The sequence below is a fragment of the Globicephala melas genome, chromosome X (assembly GCF_963455315.2).
Source record: "Globicephala melas chromosome X, mGloMel1.2, whole genome shotgun sequence".
Classification (NCBI taxonomy): domain Eukaryota; kingdom Metazoa; phylum Chordata; class Mammalia; order Artiodactyla; family Delphinidae; genus Globicephala; species Globicephala melas.
In genome coordinates this window covers 27,766,976-27,785,046 of record NC_083335.1, presented here as the reverse complement: position 1 = coordinate 27,785,046, position 18,071 = coordinate 27,766,976, and the positions used below count along the sequence as shown (strand labels likewise).

The following is an 18,071-nucleotide window of genomic DNA, read 5'->3' as shown; positions in this document are numbered from 1 at the left end:
AAGATGTTCTATCTTGTCTTCTAAAAGCTGTACTGTTTGCCCTTCACATTTATTTTTACAGCCCACATGGAATTGCTTTTTGTGTATGGTGTGAGAGGCAGTCCAACTTCTTTGCCGCCTATGGATAGCCAACTATCCCAGATAGCGTTATTGAGAATGCTATTTATGTATTGAAAATCCTCCCTCTGCTTTGAAGCGCCACACTTGTCATAAATCAAGAATCTGGGTCTCGGTCTATTTCTGGGTTTTCTTTTCTATTCCACGGATCTATTTGTCCTTGTGCTAGTCTTACTCTGTTTTAATCACTATATAGTAAGTTCTGATGTCTGGTAGAGCGTGTCCTCCTACATCGCTGCTATTCAAAAGTGTCTCAGCTCTTCTTGGCCCTTTGCCTTGCCTTATAAAGTTTAGAAATCAACTTGCCAAGTTCCACAGAAACAAACAAACAAGTAAAATAACCCATTGGGGTTTTTATTGGGACTCAGTTAGGTCTTCTTTACTTTCTTTCAATGAAATGTTTACAGTTTCTTTCAATAGACGTCTCATAAACTTTTGTTAGATTTATTCCCGGGCACTCAATTTTCAAAAGCAATTGTAAATGTCATCTTTTCAAAAATGTATTCTCTCATGCTTGTTGCTGGTATATAGAGCTACAGTTGAATGGGGTGTGTGTGTGTGTGTGTGTGTGTGTGTGTGTATTTCTCTAGCTTCTTTGCTAATTCTATCAATTCTTATTAATTCTAATAATCATTCTATAGATTCTTTTAGATTTTCTAAGTCCATCATCATACCATTTGTGAATAACAGCAGATTTGGTTTTTCCCCTTTTAAGTCCTCAAACTTTTTTTCTCCTTGCCTCAGTACACTGGTTAGGACCTTCATCAAAGAGGTTTTCTGAAAATTAATTTTACTTTTTGACCAATTTAGTAACTAAAATTTATTAACTCGGTTAAACAAATTAACTGCTTTTTAAACAGGTTGATAACATTTAAAAAGTAGAAAACAGTAAATATATGAAAAATCTCTCTCCTAGCCCACACCTTCATTGGCTTGTTAAAAATATCAAATCTCTGCTCCTCCCCTTGACCTCCCGAATTGTAAACTTTATCCAGTGAGACTTTGCCACGTCTGCGTTTTTAAAGTTCCACCTGGGACTCTGATAATTAGGTTTGGAGACCAATAGAGTAGATTCGCCCACGCAGAGGTTAGTAGGATTGTATAATACAGTGATTCCCAACCCTGGCTACACATTAAAACCACCCCAGGAGCTCGACAAATCCTGATGCCTGGCCCTTACCCTGGACCAACTGATCTGCATCTCTGTAGGTGAGATCCTGGGCCTCTGTAGTTTTTTAAAGTTCCCCAGGTGATGGTGGGAGGGCGGTGGTCTGGGGAGGAGCAAGAGGGAGGGTTTACTCAGGGGCACAAGGAGACACTTGGGGGTGACAAGCATGTTCATTATCTTGGTTGTGGAGGTGGCCCCGTAGGTGTGTACGTGTGTCAGAACTTCTCAAGCTGTACGCTTAAAGTATGTGCAGTCTATACCTCTATGTCAATAATACATCTATAAAGCTATTTAAAGAAAAAGCAACACAGGTGGTTCTCACACACAGCAGGGGTTGAGAATCACTGTTCTAACAGAAAAGGCACACTACTGGAAGGGGAAGACGTGTACCTTTTCTTTTTCCATGTCATCTGCCAACAGTTGGCTGTGTACTCTTAGATCAACCACTTCATCCTCTCTGGATCTCAGTTTCATTCTGATTGGCGGGTTCGATTTTTTTCCTCAAGTACTTTTCAGCTCTGACGCTCTGATTCCTCTGTTCAGCCTGGCTGTGCGGGCCAGGCTGCTGGTGCACCTCCTGGCCACACGAGGGGGCTGTGCAGCCTGCAGCCTCTTCCTGTCAACTGAACACTCTTGTGAGGTCAAAATAGGCTGGTCAGGCGTCTTTCCCTTCTCTCTGTCCTCTTGGTGAGTGCGAGCTCCGCTTCTGAAGCATCATCTTCAGCTGCCCCCATCCAGTGGTCCTGCTGCAGGTGAGCCTTTCTTTAAGCAAAATAAATCCATGAATCTCTGAATGTACAGAACCGCTTTTTAAGAGATCCTCAGATTGCTTTGAAAAAATAGCTCCTGCAAAACAATTAAAATAGGATCTAATTAAAGTATGTGTATACATACACATGTATATATGTATGTGTCTGTCTGTCTATCCATCAGTAAGCACATTAATAATATTACTCTGTTGTCCCTAGGAAAATGATCCATCCATATAAAAGGCAGTTATGTTTGTTACAGGTGCAATTTTGAGATCCTTCAGGCTGTAAACATTGCTTAGGTGAAAAATGGAATCAAGGTTAGCAAATAAGCCTAGTCTTTTTCCAGTGTAATATGATATAAAGTACTTAAATATGGGAGTGTGTGTTTGTTTATCTATGTGTTTACGTATATTCAGGTGAACAGGTTGGCTGAGTATTTTAGAATGGAAGCTATTCAAGACACTCTGGGCATTCATCTTCATCTCTCTAGGACCTGACAGGGAAAAAAGTGTGGATGCCCTGGAAGAGACTGTCTAGAACTAATGTTACAAAATGATCTAGCTATGTCCTAAATTTTAATAAATGCATAATTTAATGCATTTAAATCCAGCTCAGAAATAAAAAGCAAATGCTTTTCTGAACTGCAACAACAGCAGGGTTTTTTTTTTTTAAAAAAGGAAAAAGAACCACCCCCGCACATAGAATTTCCCAAATAATACTATAACACCTGAACATTGAATAGCTCTGTCTTTCATGTTTGGTCTGATTGCAGTTTTCTTGCCTTCTGATTCCTAAATTTCAGATTATTCTATGAGCCAGTCACAACACCTTGTGGACACACCTTTTGCTTAAAATGCCTTGAAAGATGCCTAGATCACAATGCGAAGTGCCCACTGTGCAAAGATGGTCTTTCACAGGTAAAACGTTCTTTCTTTCTTGATTGGGTTAGCTTATTGGGAATTGGGTACGAAGACAGCATCCTATTGGATCCCAAGCCACTGCACTGTGCTAGAGCAAAACACCCCCTCAGACCATTTATTTCTCCTGTCTTAGAGCCACCCCTCCCCTCTCCACAAAGTCCTCCAGGGAAATGAGGCAACATCTAGCTTTTTATGAACTGTCAGTAGTGAAATTAATTTGTGTTGGAAACAAAAGTATCAAAATGATGATAAACATGGATTCTTGTTCTAATCCCATCATGGCACCTGATTCACTATCATGTTGGGTGAATCTTTTGTCCTCCCTGGGCTTGGACCAGATGAGCTCCGATGTCCCCTTATCATCAATGTTTATTCTGTGGTTTGAAGAGATCACTCCCAGGTCCCCAGGAAAACCTCACAGACCTTCATTGTGGTCCTTGCCCCACTCCTCAGCTGCCACTGTACTTATTAGCAGACATTTGTCTGCTGGAAAATCTCTGGGGCTTCCAGATTCTCTAAAATGAATCACCCAAACTGCCACCTTTGTCTTTCAAATGGACTTGCTGTAATTTTCTATAGCACAAGCAGATGTGGGCATCCGTCTTGTCCCCCCACCCCAGGGACTTGTGTACCATATTTTACAATCAGTATAAATGTTCCTTGACCCCTGTCATCCCTGAGGAGAGGTTGGAGATGATGCAAGACTACCTCTAGGTGAATGTAGATCCAGAGGAGTCATGTGTCAAGCTTTCCCAACACCCCAACATTTAAATTAAGGGAAGGGAGTGCAATAATCATCCAGGATAGCCCTGAAGCTGTGTATTGGGCTGCCGGGCAGGGTCAGTGTCATATCTGGCCTAGGTGAAGAGGTGGTATTTGCTGTCCTGATTGTAGGTGAGAAGCCCATGGTCCTTATACTTCAATAATACATTGGTGTTGTGGCAACACTACAACATTCAGATTAACAGAAAGAAGGAAAATCTACCGTTAAAATTTTAGTATGTACCTTTACTGGGTTTTTGTTTCAGCATCAGCGGAGGAGTCACCTCCCTCTTGGAGAGGCTACCTCCTGAGTCATTGCTTTTCCCCAAAGACTGGGACTGGTCAAAGCAGCCGGTTTTTCTGCAGCCAGGCAATGGCAGTGGCTGAGAAGGCATCGTGGAGGCAGAGGCTGTGAGGTCCTGGACTTAGGGCCTAGAAGATATTCCCATCTATCTCTGTGTCTTCGCACAGGGTCACACTTGCACCATTTTCCAGAGAGAGAAATATCTTATTCCGATCATGTTCACTGCGGAATAGGCAGACGTAGCCCGTACTGGGAAAGGAAAAAATGTCTGAAGCCTGCCGTTTTATACTCCGGAGCTCCCCCTGCTGGGTCTGTGTGGCTGGTTTCCATAGCCAGCAGTTCTCTGCAGATGTTTTCCTTCCCATTGCCTGGTTCACACAAACACCCACTCCTTACAGATCCCTGGATATGCACCGACTAGGGGGTTTGGGAGGAGAGTAATAGTGACAATTGACAACTGAGCCCGAGTTAGGTTATGAAATCAGGGTTTATAACGTAAATCCAGTGATACCTAGACGGTATAATAAAAAAAAATAGGCAAATGAAATCACCAGTATAGCTTTTCTTTTTAAAACTAAAATTAGAGGAGAAAAAACTATGTATAATATATAGACTTGAAATATCCTGAAGCCCAAGCATTGGGGTGGGGTTGGGAGTGGGGCACAGCAGGAAAGGATCAATAATTGAAAATTGCTTTTTAGTTCCCTGAACCTTTTGACCACGGACTTTCAGCATATCCCAGATGGAGACCATTTCTGGGAGCTTATAAACGCAATAATCAGAAAAAGGAAAGGAAAGGATTTTCTCCCTTTTTTGACAAGAACATGATCTCAATCAATTTCAGCGTTGTAGGAAAGCTATGACATTTTTAAAACTCCATTGCAGGTCTTTTCCCCTTTTTAAAATAATTTTTCTAATTATAAAAGTAATTCATTGCATGTGGGTTTTTTTTAAGCTAAACTCTAACCTCCAGAGAATATATACATTATGATAGTATGAGCTGCCAGTGTGTGGGTCTAAATTACTCCAGTATGTGGGACATTTAACTGTTCTACTGATTACATCAGAAGTGGTTTGTGTTTTTCTGTTGACTGCATAATATCTAATTGCCTTGTTCCCCGTATAGTGCTTGGCATCAAGAAAATACAGTAAAAATGTCATAATGGAAGAGCTAATAGCTAAATTCCTTCCAGAAGAACTCAAGGAACGAAGAAGGCTTTATGAAGAGGAAATGGAAGAACTTTCTAAGTATGCATATGCACATTGCTGTTTTCAGTTTCACTCATACCAGGTCATAGAACTGAAAGTGTACATTCCCTCCTAACTCCTCATTTAGTGATACCATGTTGGTAGCTTGAAATTGGCCACAGTGAGAGTATTTAACACCACAGAAATTGGCAAATGCTGTAACAAGGGCTTACCCGCTCCATCCTCAGAAAGCGAGTTGTTCATTTACCAGCACCCACTGAAGAAACCTAAGCCGAACCACTGACCAGGTCACATATTGGCACTAGTAACTGGGTATCACGGATACCAAATTATTGGAATAATTTAATCAGGGGGGCTTAATGAAGGGCAGTTGACCCTTAAACAACATGGATTTGAACTGCGCGGTTCCACTTATACGTGGGTCTTTTTCAGTAGTAAATATTATAGTCCTACACTATCCGATCCGTGGTTGGTTGAATCCATGAATGCAGAACCGCGGATACAGAGGAACTTCGGATACTGAGGGCGACTCTAAGTCATATGCTGATTTTCAACTGGGCAGAGGGTTGGCGCCCCAACCCCCGTGTTGTTCAAGGGTCAGCTGTATCCAGAAGACGGTTTTCAGGTACATAAGGAGGTTCTATGAGGTTAAGAACTTTGATATCAGCCAGACCTGGGCTTATGATGCAGTTTTGCCACAAAGTGAGTATACTTCATGACCCTAGGCAAGTCACTTAACGTCTCTGGGCCTCAGTCTCCTCATCTGTAACTTGGGGATAATAACAGACTTGGACTTGTTATGAAGATCAAATGAGCTAGTGCATAGTAAGCACTTACTAAAAGCAATAGTAAGAATGCTGCTTGTTATTATGCTTCCTCTTCCATCACAGGTATTGTGAGAGGTAGAGAGTAGGGATGGAGAAAGAAGTAAGGCTCCAAGCTCTCTGCCTGGCCGGAAGAACAACTCACCTAGCAGAAAAAGCAGGAAGGAAATCACTGATTTCTGTCTCTCATACTGCTGACCCCCCATCTCCCCATCCCTGGTGGGATTCTCACAGCATTCTGGGGGCAAAGTTCCCAACGGCAAAAGCTGTTCTGGATTTATGCTCACCCTGTAGAGAACATTTCTAAACTGCCACCAGTTCGTTTGTGCCTCTCACTTTGAATAACATGCTGTGCTGGGGAGCCAGAAATGAAATCGTTCTTTGCTCATTAACATATTAGATCTACTCAAGGCATCTTTATCTTTATTTCTGATTCTTAAGTTCACCTTGAGTCTCTCTGGGCCCTCTTCTCAAATACCATTTAATGTCTGATTGACAAACACTGGAATATACTAGGTGGATTTCTCTTAAAAGGAATCCTAAATTTAATCCTTTTGAGATTTGGGCAAATGATCTTATATATCTATTGGTAAGTTTATGTTCAGATGTCCCTGTATTGGATAAAATAACAGTGATCCAGGAGGAGCTGGCCCGATTGGTGGTTCCCCATCAGGCCATGTGTCTGAGTCTTCATGGGCACATGTTGAGAGGCAGACTCGTAGGTGTCGATTTCAGAGCTACTGCACCAGTGTCTCTGCGGGGGTGCAGTGGCCTGTTGTCTGCGTTTAAGGGCCTCCGGTGATTCTGATGCACACACAGGAGTGTTTGAACATCACTGGGCTAGATTACTCTTGCCTCTCCACTGTTCCCTCCTCCTCCCAGCTGGGCCTGCCATGCAGATCCTCTGGGGGCTTTGCAAATATGTGAGATGTTCACGGGGGTCTTGCAGAGATTTTCCCACCATTCCTCTGGAGAGCTGGGTCCACTTTTACCACCCTTCCCCATACTGCCAGCAAGACACCTAGAGAGATTGTTTGGAGTGGAGAGCATGAAAGAAAGAAAGAATAATATGAGGTATAACTATCACCGACAATGTTAAGGTACTAGAGAACTTCATTACCCAAATTAGAATGTGTAGAATGTCAATTTTAATCGTAGCCCTTAGGCTAACCTGTGCACCGGATAATAGGATTCAGCCCACAGCACCAGATGCATTTTAGTATTTTTTATCAGTCTCAACCTGATGTCTCCTTGCCTTCCTGCGGGGGAACCACATGGTGAAATTTGACCAGCCTTTCTGTGTTCTGCTTCAACGCTGTGAGATGCATGTCCTTTGCTCTTCCTGACAGCTTAAATAAGAACGTGCCTATTTTCGTGTGTACCATGGCATATCCCACGGTTCCTTGTCCCCTGCACATCTTTGAGCCTTGTTACCGTCTGATGATTCGTAGATGCATTGAGACAGGCACACGACAGTTTGGCATGTGCCTTGGAGATCCTGTCAAAAGGTAAGTGAGGAGCTATGCAAGTAAAGGGAGGTTGGGTGGAAAGGGTTTTTTGTTTTACTTTGGGGCCCTCCCAGGAGCATTTGTAAGGATCAGGGTCCCTCTGGCCCCTAGTTTACCGTGTGAGAGGCTGCCTGTTTAAAGGAACCCCAGGATCAACCTTTTGTTAAACAGATGGTATATAGTCTAAAACGTGTTTTATAAGAGTGTGGTCCCTGGAGTCAAACTGCCTGGGTTCATATTCTGGCTCCATCCTTGGAGCAAGTTTGACTTCGGGCAAGTTACTGAACCTTCGGTGACTCAGTTTCCTTATCTGTAAAGTGGGTACAATAATAGTGCCTACCTCGTGGGGTTTGTTGGGAGGATTGGTGAGTTAATAATGGACATGTGAGCACAGTACAATAAATGGTAGCAGTTACACGTTAAAATTTTTTCTCATACAGGCACTGCCTGTGGTGTTATTGCAGCTATAGACCCTGGGACAGGCAAGAAGGCAGAAGTCCCTCAAGGCCCAACATGGGGTTATAAAAATGGGGGGAGGTGCGCAGGCTAGGGAAACAGCTCATCAAGAATTTACTTTCTTGAGTCCATTCCCCATAAACAGGTTTGCGGAATATGGCTGCATCCTAGAGATCAGAAACGTTCAGTTCTTTGCTGACGGCCGCTCAGTGGTCGACAGCATAGGCAAGAGACGCTTCAAGGTCCTCCATCAGGGCCAGCGGGATGGTTACAACACAGCTGACATCGAATACATTGAAGACCAAAAGGTGAGGGTGGTCAGTGCCACGAATCCTGAAGCCAAGCTAGCCCTGTAGCTTGGCAGACCAAGATGATTGCAAAAGGATTTCTGGGCATGGATGGGGGCCTTGGGATTTCTCACCGATTTGCTGCTGCCACACTGAATGCTGCCAGGCTGCTGTTCGATTGTGGAATGGCAGTGATTGCGCCCCTTGTCTGGGCTTTCCCCGCTTAGTTGCTGATTTATATTCATGCATAAGAGATGCCAAGCCAGGCCAACCCTGGGGCCCATTCAGCATAGGAGTTAGGTCTCTGCCAGGGATACCAAGATCTGGAGCTGGATCTATACATATGTATTTTATATTTTGCTTTATTTATATTTGAAACCTTTTTCTTTTGAGATAATTGTAGATTCACATGCACATGTCTATTTTTAGCTGTGCAGCCTGGCCAAGAGCCCTTCCCAATAATCCATCATCCCATAAGGCAGAAAGATGACATGTCCAGTTAATCGTTGGTTTTCTGAACTAACGGGTAGAAGAAGAGGTAAATAATCCCATAAGTGTTTATATTTACATTCACTACATAGTACGAAATTAATAAACATTTGCTCAACGAATAAATGTATTTGACATGGAAGATAAAGTTACATACGGAGACACAGACACTGCTCCCTCTCTTCCCGGGGAGCAGTGGGAAAGCAGATGTTTAAACAATGAAAAGGAGAGAGGCATGAACAGGCACAACCTAGTTTAACAGCACGCCTCCACTCAGGCCAGTTAGCATCACTGGTTTTCTATACATCTGGCTGTTTCAGCTCATTTACCCAGCTGAACCTTTCTCTGTCCTCCACCCTCAGCAATATTTACACACAGCCCATCCTCTGGCCGAGGAGCCTTTCACACACTACACAGGAGAAAGCCGGAAGGGTGAGTCTTCCCGTAAGATGACAGGATGGATGCTCAAATAGGCAGGTGTCAAAAGGGGCTCTAGGCATGAGGGAGAAGGTACAGAATGCTTCACTTCCACTTTGATACTTTCAGGTTCAAGGAGAGGATTGTGCTGAGCTCATGGGATTACATAACTGTGTCTATGAGCAAGCGTCGTCATGGTTTCATTCACTCAAATCATCTCTGAAGAATCGGATACTCAATCATTTTGGTCCAATGCCAGAGAAAGATGCTGATCCCCAGGTATATAAAAATGTCTCTTTGTAATCAGTCGTCCCCACCAGATGAGAGAGCCTGGGGTTTGTGATTAGATGCGTGTGTGGTTTCCACCCAGCAAATTTAGCGTAGAGAGGAAGATGGATCCGAATCGGTCTTGTTCGGCTGGGCAGTAGGCATCATGGGTAAGAACAAAAGGACCCCTCATCAGAACTGGAGGAGCTAAAGTAAAGCAGTAGGAACTTGGATCCAAGATAGGTTTTAAGAGATTAGTTAAGTGAGAGGATGGGAACACAGGCACCATCAACAGAAGAACCTTTAATTGTGAGTCCAGATTCCTACCGTGATGATGTGTTAGGGTGACAAGATTCACAAAAGGCCAGGCTTAAGAGAAGGGTACCTAGGGAGCTGAGACCAAAGGCTGCCACTTCCTGGAGGCTTCATAACTCTCTCCCTGATTGCTGCAGGAGCAAGGAGTGAGGAGCTAGGGCCAGCCGCCTTACAGGCTTCCAACTGCAGGATCACAGAAACCTTTCACCCCCAGGTCCCTCCACGCTTAGCCCTGCAGGTCCAGACCCCTGCCATTGTCCTCATCAGGGATGAACAAGTTTTCCTGAGACAACTGACCCAATCCTTAAATTTACCCTTGGCTGAGTTATACTAGAAAAGAGTTCATTAGATTCTACTGGATCAGTCTATTTCCCGGAGGGACAGGTCCATTTGAGAGATCAAGCTGCAGATCTGAAGCTCTCCAGGAAAGTGGAGATAGTTAAGTTTCACCAAGCTTTGTTTGCCTGGTGTACGTCAGGGAATACTCTCTCTAGGACAAGGCTGGAGATATCCTAGTCAAATATTTTCCCCCCATCACCTTTCCACATTCTGACCTGGTTCCTGCATAATCGCCTCCATAACTTCCTTGATTCTTTCCCTGTACTCATTCCTGACTTTATCACAATAGTAAAATAGAATATGTATATTCTGACTTCCATGCCAAAAAACTGGTCCTCCTTACCTCTCTAGCTGTGTGACCTCGGCTAAGTCCTTTCCCCTTTCTGACTTTTCCGCCCATCTCTGAAATGAGGGAGGTAGACGACGAGGTCTCTAAAGTCCCTTCTTCCTCTTGCATTCCGAGGCTGTAAAACACCAGTCTGTTCCCTAATGCGCTGCAGTGTCTTGGTTTCTCCGGGCCGCAGAGGTGGCTCCTTTTCCCGCCCCCATTCAAAGGCATCGTGAATGTTGGAGGGAGAAAGGCCATTGCTTCCAGATGATCCAGCTCCTGGCTCTGGGCCACTGTGACTCAGGACTACGGCAGAGCTCTGAGAAACCTCATGGTCAAGCTGAATGTTCCCCTTCACCTTCTGGAAAGCATTCTCCCCTAGTCAGGCAGAAGATAGCGATCAGCAATGGTAACAGCATCTTCCACAAGACAAAACACAGGTGCCACTGTGTGATTCATAAGGGCTCAGTGACACAGAAAGCCGAAATCTTGGGTTTCATTTCACGTCTTATTAGGACTGTTGCTTTGGCCGCAGCAGCAGCAGAAAAAATAAAACCCATCCAGTTTGGTCGAGTCAATGCTGTAGCCCCAGTGGTCCCATTAATAAGAATGTTCTAAGCCTCTGCAGGAGGTTTCCTAGGAACCACCACATGTGTTCACATCAGCTTAAACATCTTTGTTAATGGTCCTGGGAAATACAGTTCAGGATATGGCAGTCTAACATTCAGAACTCATCATAGGAGGGATAACACGTTACAGACTGCAGCGAGGGACAAAAAGAATCCAAATGGAGCTAGAGGCACAGAGAAGCAAAGAGGCAGTGAAGGTTGTGGGAGAATCAGGTGACCAGTTTGGAAGCAAACAATCCCGCGTGTAGAATGTGGTTCTCTGCGGTCCTAAAGCCAACCTTCTGAAGGGTGTGGGCAGAAAGCTCATTTGGGGCTTAGTAGGAAATTAAGTCACCAATGTCTGCAACGTGTACCTGGGACGCTGCTGACAAACAGAATTTTGGTGCAGGATCACTGTAGGATAGGAAAGCTCTTTATTAGAGGAAACCTGGGATGGAATATATTTCTATGTGACTGTGTTTTCCAATTGGAATTTTTGCAAAGTGGGATCGCTGTGCTTTGGGGCTGTGAATCATAGGCTCTGGTTTTAGGGGAGAAGCTAGCCGTGGCCCCGTTTAGTGAGCTGGCATATGTGGACTCTGTTGCCTTCAGCCAGAAACAGGGAAATGGAGGTAAGAGACATGCAAAGCCTAAGGGGTCATGAGAACTGAAGACCCATATGCTCTATGCATCAGGCCAAAGGGCCTAAACAGAATCTAAGAGGTGGAAGAGGCTGAGTAGCTGTCTCTCAGTATCCATGGGGGTTTGGTTCTAGGAGGCCCCATGGATACCAAAATCCCTTCTATAAAATTATGTAGTGCAATGGGTACAGTCAGCCCTCTGCATCTACAGGTTTCACATCTACAGATTCAACCAACCAGTTTTGATCCATAGTTGGTTGAATCCATGGATGTGGAGGGCCGACTGTAGTAGATAGTTCGGCTTGTAAAATCACACTGGCTAGAAGGTATGGTGTATTCGTTAGGAAACTGATGTGTTTGCTTTAACCACTACCAAAAATAACTGTAGCTTAAACTAGATAGAGAGTGTAAGTCATAGAGATGGAGGGCTGGGGCACCCCTGTTCCGTGAGATCATTCAGACCCAGGCTCCTTCCTGACAAAGCCCTTTGAGTGTTGCCCTCATCCTCCTGATGGAAGAAGACTGATCATCAGCATGTCTGTGTTCTAGCTAGGGGAAGGGGAGACAAAGAGGAAATGAGGGCACATGCCCCTTTCCCAGAGCATGGCCTAGAAGTCACACTTACCACTGCCTTTTACATCTCCTTAGCCAGGACTTTGTCTTATGGCCTCACCTAGCTGCAAGGGAGGCTGAGAAACGTAGCCTTCCCACCCCCACCCCCTGGGTGGCTGTATGCCCAGCTAAGATAAAGGGAAATAGAGATGGGGGGTAATTAGCAGTCCTTGCCACACGCGGAAGCAGTTCCACCTGGGATGTTTCCTGGCAACTTTGGAAGCCTACAGGCTAGGATCACCTCCACAGGAATAAGACGAACCCATTGCATTTCTCTTGCAGATCAACCCCAATGGCCCGGCCTGGTGCTGGTGGACATTAGCGGTTCTTCCACTGGAAAGCCGAGCTCAGCTCCCGTTCCTAGCCATGAGGTCCCTAAAGGATAGACTGAACGGTATTCGGCGAGTCCTGGCCTTTATATCCCGAAACCAAAACTAGTGAGTGGATTGCTGAAAAGGAGCTCCCACGCTCCCCTCACCACCATGGGGGAGTCGTCTTGTAAATACACCTAATTGCAATAACATCTTAGAAGGAAGCATCAAACAGAGGCATTAGCGTGCTATTGATCAGAAAGAGATTAAGTAGAAAGACCAAAAGAATGTGATCTGTTTGAAACTTTCTTTCTTAAGATGCTTCTTGACATGCTGCACAACTACATGCACAGCAGAGGTTGTTTAAGAGCCCAGAAGAAAAAAAATTTTTTTTTGATTTTGACGTAAAATTTTCTCAAAGTTTAAAGTGATTTTGCTTTAGTTTTCTGTCTTTCATAGACGAATGACTGTGTGGTTGAAATGTGATGCCCAGTTACTAATCATGTTGCTGCATTATTTCACTGACTTTTGAGGTGTCATTCCAAATGGTTCATATTTTATATAGCGTTGTGTAAAATAATGTTCATACTTCCTTCTGTATTAATAATTTATTTTCTGCACTATCATATCCTTTTTTTCTACATGTATGTTTGTAACTATTTAAGTGTGCATTACTGAAAAATACTGCTTTATTTATTGATGTGGTTTACCATGTACCTAGGGGGAAGTAACAATACTAGAAATGTGCAATTTTTGCTTTAACAGTTTTTGCTACATTTGATCCCAGTTCTTGAACCATTTTTGTATCTATCCAATTGGATGCTTAAAGGAAGTTCAGAATCATGCCAAGATCATCTATCCTTACAGATTCTATTTTGCTTTCAGTTTGAATCCAACAATATAAAATACTTAAGGGATTTGGCATAGGTTGTGGAAGAAGCCAGGGTACAATAAAAGTAATCCATTTTCTATGTGTCATACAGAGCCAGGATGAAGGAATTATTTTCCTGGAATCAAGAGATGAATTAGAGGAGTGTCTTCTATTACAATCTCTTATAGGCATTTATTTCAGCAGTCTAATTACATCTTAATTTCTCCCCAGGGCAGTTAGTAATGGGACTTTCAGGCAGGATAATACTTAACCCTTCAGAGGTAATGGTTTTCAGTCTGGCGTGTCACAGCCATGCCCAGCTAGCCTCCATACCTCACCTCTTCTCAGGGTTCTGAGGATCAGGGCCTGGCTAGCGTGTGTGCAAACACTTGATGAAGGACGGTTCATTATTAAAAGTGTAAAGAAGCCAGGAAAGAGGGTAGAACCCTTTAAGAAACCCTCAAACTATCTTTTTGGCTTTTAAATCTTTTCAAAGGAAGCAATTAATCCATGATTTTATCTAAACACGGTCTTTCCTCCTCACTGAGATGGGCCAAAGATTTCAATACAGGGGAAGAATAGTGGTAAAGGGGGTAAGAGTGAGGTCTTGTTTAGCTTGCTTAGTGCCAGTTTGATTTCTTTAGTGCCAGGACAACCTGAAAACAGGAGTGTTATAATGACAGGGTGAAAAGACTAGGACAGCGAAGAAGTGAATCGTGTTGTTCCTACCTTCACGCAAATTATCCTCCCCCCATGTGACTCTGGACAGCTGCAGTGCGAGACTCCCACACAGCCCATCCACTCTGTTCCCGCTAGAGGTTAATGCCTCAGGTAATCAGTCTGGCTTCTTCCATCACCACCTGTGGCCAGAAACAGAAAAGGGAGAATGAGATGATCCAGGCAACAAAAAAGAGATTCATGTAAGCAGAAACCAAATAACCTTTTCTGCACTTTCTTAATGAACACCGTGTTGTCAGAACATTATGTTACCAGGTTTGATGTTTGGAGCCCAGCTGGGCTGGTAAAGAATGGAAGCATAGGTGTGGTTACTGCCTAAGCAAACTCTACAAGGCTCAGGTAGGAGGAAATGAAAGGCTCCCTCTCCCACCTGGTGCCCAACCATGTGGTCATAACACAGTCCTAGGACAGTAATTTCCTACTGTCTAGTGTAAATGCAAGAAAGAAAAGGGTCATAAGTGTCTTGGATTGCTAGATGTGTTACTTTTGTGATTTCACTTTTTCTGAGCACCAGTTTGTCAACTAGCAAGTGGTGGGGATAAATACTGCATGTAGGGTTCTTATAACATTACATGAGATAATATACATACATCACTTAGCATAGTGCCTAGCACATAGGAGTCATTCAACAAATAGTAGCTACGATTAGATTATTCATAGTTACAAATATCATCAGGGGACTACATTGGCATAAAACCCTGCCTTTACACACAATACCCATTTCCAATTCCTTTAAACTTGGTTGGGGGAATCCACACCTCTGATTTTCAGACCATAACTTGATGAAATATTTACATGTAATGCCTTTGAGAGTCAAGTCTGTTTGGGAAAATGAAAAGACTGGAAAACAAATTAGGGTCAGAGATAAGGGAGAATCCCATACCAGCAAATTTTTCCTCTTTCAAGAGGGCTAAAAATTAGTGTTGTTTGGAGGTCTAGAATTTCTGATATAACGGAAGCCTTAAGTTCTAGCTCCATTAGAATAACCATCTCATCACTTCCTGCTCTCCAAAATGTCTAAAAGTCCACATCATAGAATATTTCGCGTTGGTAAGAGAGGACCTAACCCCAGCAAATGTAGCTTGGCTGGGCAGAGTTGCACTTTTCTCTCAGTAGCCTGGATACACATTTGGACTGTTTTACAGCAAGCTTTTGTTTCAGTAGTGGCGGGAGGCAAAGTGCAAGGCTAAGCCTTGGCTTTCTTTGATATGTACTTGAATGGGGTAATCAATTGGACATGACTATTTCACTGCTTGTAAATTGATTTTGCTGCAAAGCTTGGGAATAAAGAGTATATACAGGAAAAACATAAAGTTAAATCTAGGCCAGAAGGACAAGACTTCCCCCTTGGTAGTTAGTGCCATTTATTCAGCTAATTTTCCTGTTTATTGTGATTTACCTAGTCTTTTCCTAGTAGGTTATTTTCTGTGTGTGTGTATGTGTGTGTGTGTGTGTGTGTATGTATATAGATGTGTGTGTGTGTGTGTATATATATATATATATATATATGAGTGTGTTTGTGTATATATGTACATGTGTGTATATATATTAGGTACCAAGCAGACATTATGCCTTTCTGCTTTGTACTGTACTATTGCTGCTAGCTAATAACCAGCAAAATGTAGAAAATGAAAAATGATAAAACTAATTTTCTGTAGACAACTTGGAGAAAAGAGTGCTTGCTCCTTACTCAGTGGGGTAGAGAACTGACTGTGTCAACAGTTTGCCTTTTCTGAAGGCCGACTGCTTCTAGCCCCTTGCTGCTGCAGCATGCTGGGACTCATGGAATCACTGCACATGTGGCCCTTCCAGTTCTGCCTGTGGAGCCGGACTGGGCTCAGATAGTCCCCTGTGGCTGGCTGTTGGAGCAGTGGAGCTCTGAGGCTGGTTCACAGCACTCAGAAGTCTCTTACTGTCAATAGATCGCATACTGTTGATAGACTGGAACCCGCTGGGGGCTGTGTTTCCCCTCACCAACTCCATTTCCAAGATGGGAGTTTTATTCAGGGACTCATTCCTTGAGTTCCCAACATGTTGACTTTGCATCCATTTCTGTTTCCTAAGGCAGAATCATAGCAGAGATATGTAATCGAGATGCAAATAGAAGGCAGCCCAAATAAGGGAAAAGGACAGATTTTCAGCCCATTCTTGGGCTTGAGGAATGAGGTTTTGATTTGATAGAAGACAGTTCTGAGAAGCAGCCAGCTGCATGGGCTGCAATTTGTGGCCTTTCCTGAGTGCAGAAAGAAGGAAAAGGAGCCAAGTAAAATGTACACGTTTGGTTCCTCTTAGAATGATAGCTCCCACTGTTCGACTATTTAATAATCTGGATTATGCACATCCAGAGGTGAAATGAAGACATTTTCCTTTACAAATGGGTATTTTCAAATGAGCTAAATTAACCTTGAGAGAGAAGTGCCTGTAATCTCTGTTCCTGGTGTCATTTTCAAGCTTTTGCTTCGTGACTGTGTAGCCATTTAAAGTTTACAAAGCAACACTGTAGCTTATGCATCATTTTAAAACTTGCTTGACATTTATCTGTAGTCAAAGCAAAAATAATAAACAACAACAAAATCAAAGGAGAGCAAATAGTTCAATGTGGCATCGTAAGCTTATTAGATAAACTAGTTCTGTCATTTTATGCAGTTCTCAGTAATGCCAGGATTAAAATATCCAGCAAGCCATTTAAACAGTGGCAAATGTGTCTTTGTGTTTGTAATTCCAGTTGTTTGTTAAGCAGCCATTTTACTCTTGCACTGTAATGAGCTGAAAGGGGAATTAAGATAATGCTTTTTTTTTCTTCCCATATTGCTATTCAACTACCTCTATATGCTTGATGTCTCTTTAGGGTCTTCTTTCCTCTAAATCTGTACAAAAGAAGTTTCAGCTCATCTATGTTGTAATAACAATGTGATATAGACAGTCTTTGTGAAAGCTTGTTGTTCATTAAAAAATGTTTCCTGTTGTCTCACTTTGTATCTAACACACTCTACCCATACTTTAGGGCAAGAATTGCCCAAATAACTTCAGCTTTTTGTTTTTTTTTTTTTTTACGTGGGCCTCTCACTGCTGTGGCCTCTCCTGTTGCGGAGCACAGGCTCCGGACGCGCAAGCTCAGCGGCCATGGCTCACGGGCCCAGCCGCTCTACGGCATGTGGGATCTTCCCAGACCGGGGCACGAACCCGTGTCCCCTGCATTGGCAGGCGGACTCTCAACCACTGCGCCACCAGGGAAGCCCAGTATCTTTTTGATGGAAGCTGAATAGAAAGGAAAGGGATCAGAACATCTATTTTGTTCTTGTTCCTATTGGTTGTAATACATTTGACCAGGAGATCTTCCAAGGAAATAGACCTGCACTCAGAAAGCAAGCTCTTATGTACGTGACAGTGAGGCAGGTGTGAACTGATTAAACTAATTGTTTAAAAATGCACCAGAAAAGCTTGTTGTTACTAATTATATTGAACCTTTTTGCTAATAATCTGCCCCTACTTTATTTGTCAATCCATTCATATATTGAGTTTGCTTAAAGCAGAGCGCACTACCTACTCTGTTTTCTTTGGCATGATAAAATGTTCATGAAAGCAAATTACACGTTTTATTTCAATTAAATGGTTTCTCAACAATAGGCTAAAGCTAAGGCCCACAGCATGAACCCTTTGACAGGAAAATTGGTAAAATTGACTAGGGCAATGAGCAGTGTCGACTGAGCTGCCTGTGGCACGAGAGCTTCAGCAACATCTCACCTCCTTTACGGTACAGATCTTAGTCTCGTGCCATTGAGGACTTCACACAGGTTCTATTTTACCACTGAAGAAAAAAAGACATAG

General features: G+C 43.2%; 1 protein-coding gene across 3 annotated transcripts in view; it reads left to right on the top strand.

Annotated features, from left to right (window-relative positions):
• LONRF3 (LON peptidase N-terminal domain and ring finger 3) overlaps positions 1 to 17,214 on the top strand; it is a 36,358-nt gene extending 19,144 nt beyond the window's left edge. For 2 of the 3 annotated variants that reach the window (XM_060291896.1, XM_060291898.1), the window contains 6 exons: positions 2,840 to 2,954; positions 5,150 to 5,271; positions 7,406 to 7,564; positions 8,166 to 8,328; positions 9,343 to 9,492; positions 12,606 to 17,214. In XM_060291896.1, coding sequence (XP_060147879.1) covers positions 2,840 to 2,954; positions 5,150 to 5,271; positions 7,406 to 7,564; positions 8,166 to 8,328; positions 9,343 to 9,492; positions 12,606 to 12,761 — 865 coding nt within the window. In that variant the 3' untranslated portion in view covers positions 12,762 to 17,214. Of the gene's footprint in view, positions 1 to 2,839; positions 2,955 to 5,149; positions 5,272 to 7,405; positions 7,565 to 8,147; positions 8,329 to 9,342; positions 9,493 to 12,605 lie in introns of all 3 variants that reach the window. The other variant, XM_060291897.1, reaches the window with a different exon arrangement.
• Positions 17,215 to 18,071: the final 857 nt, after the last annotated feature.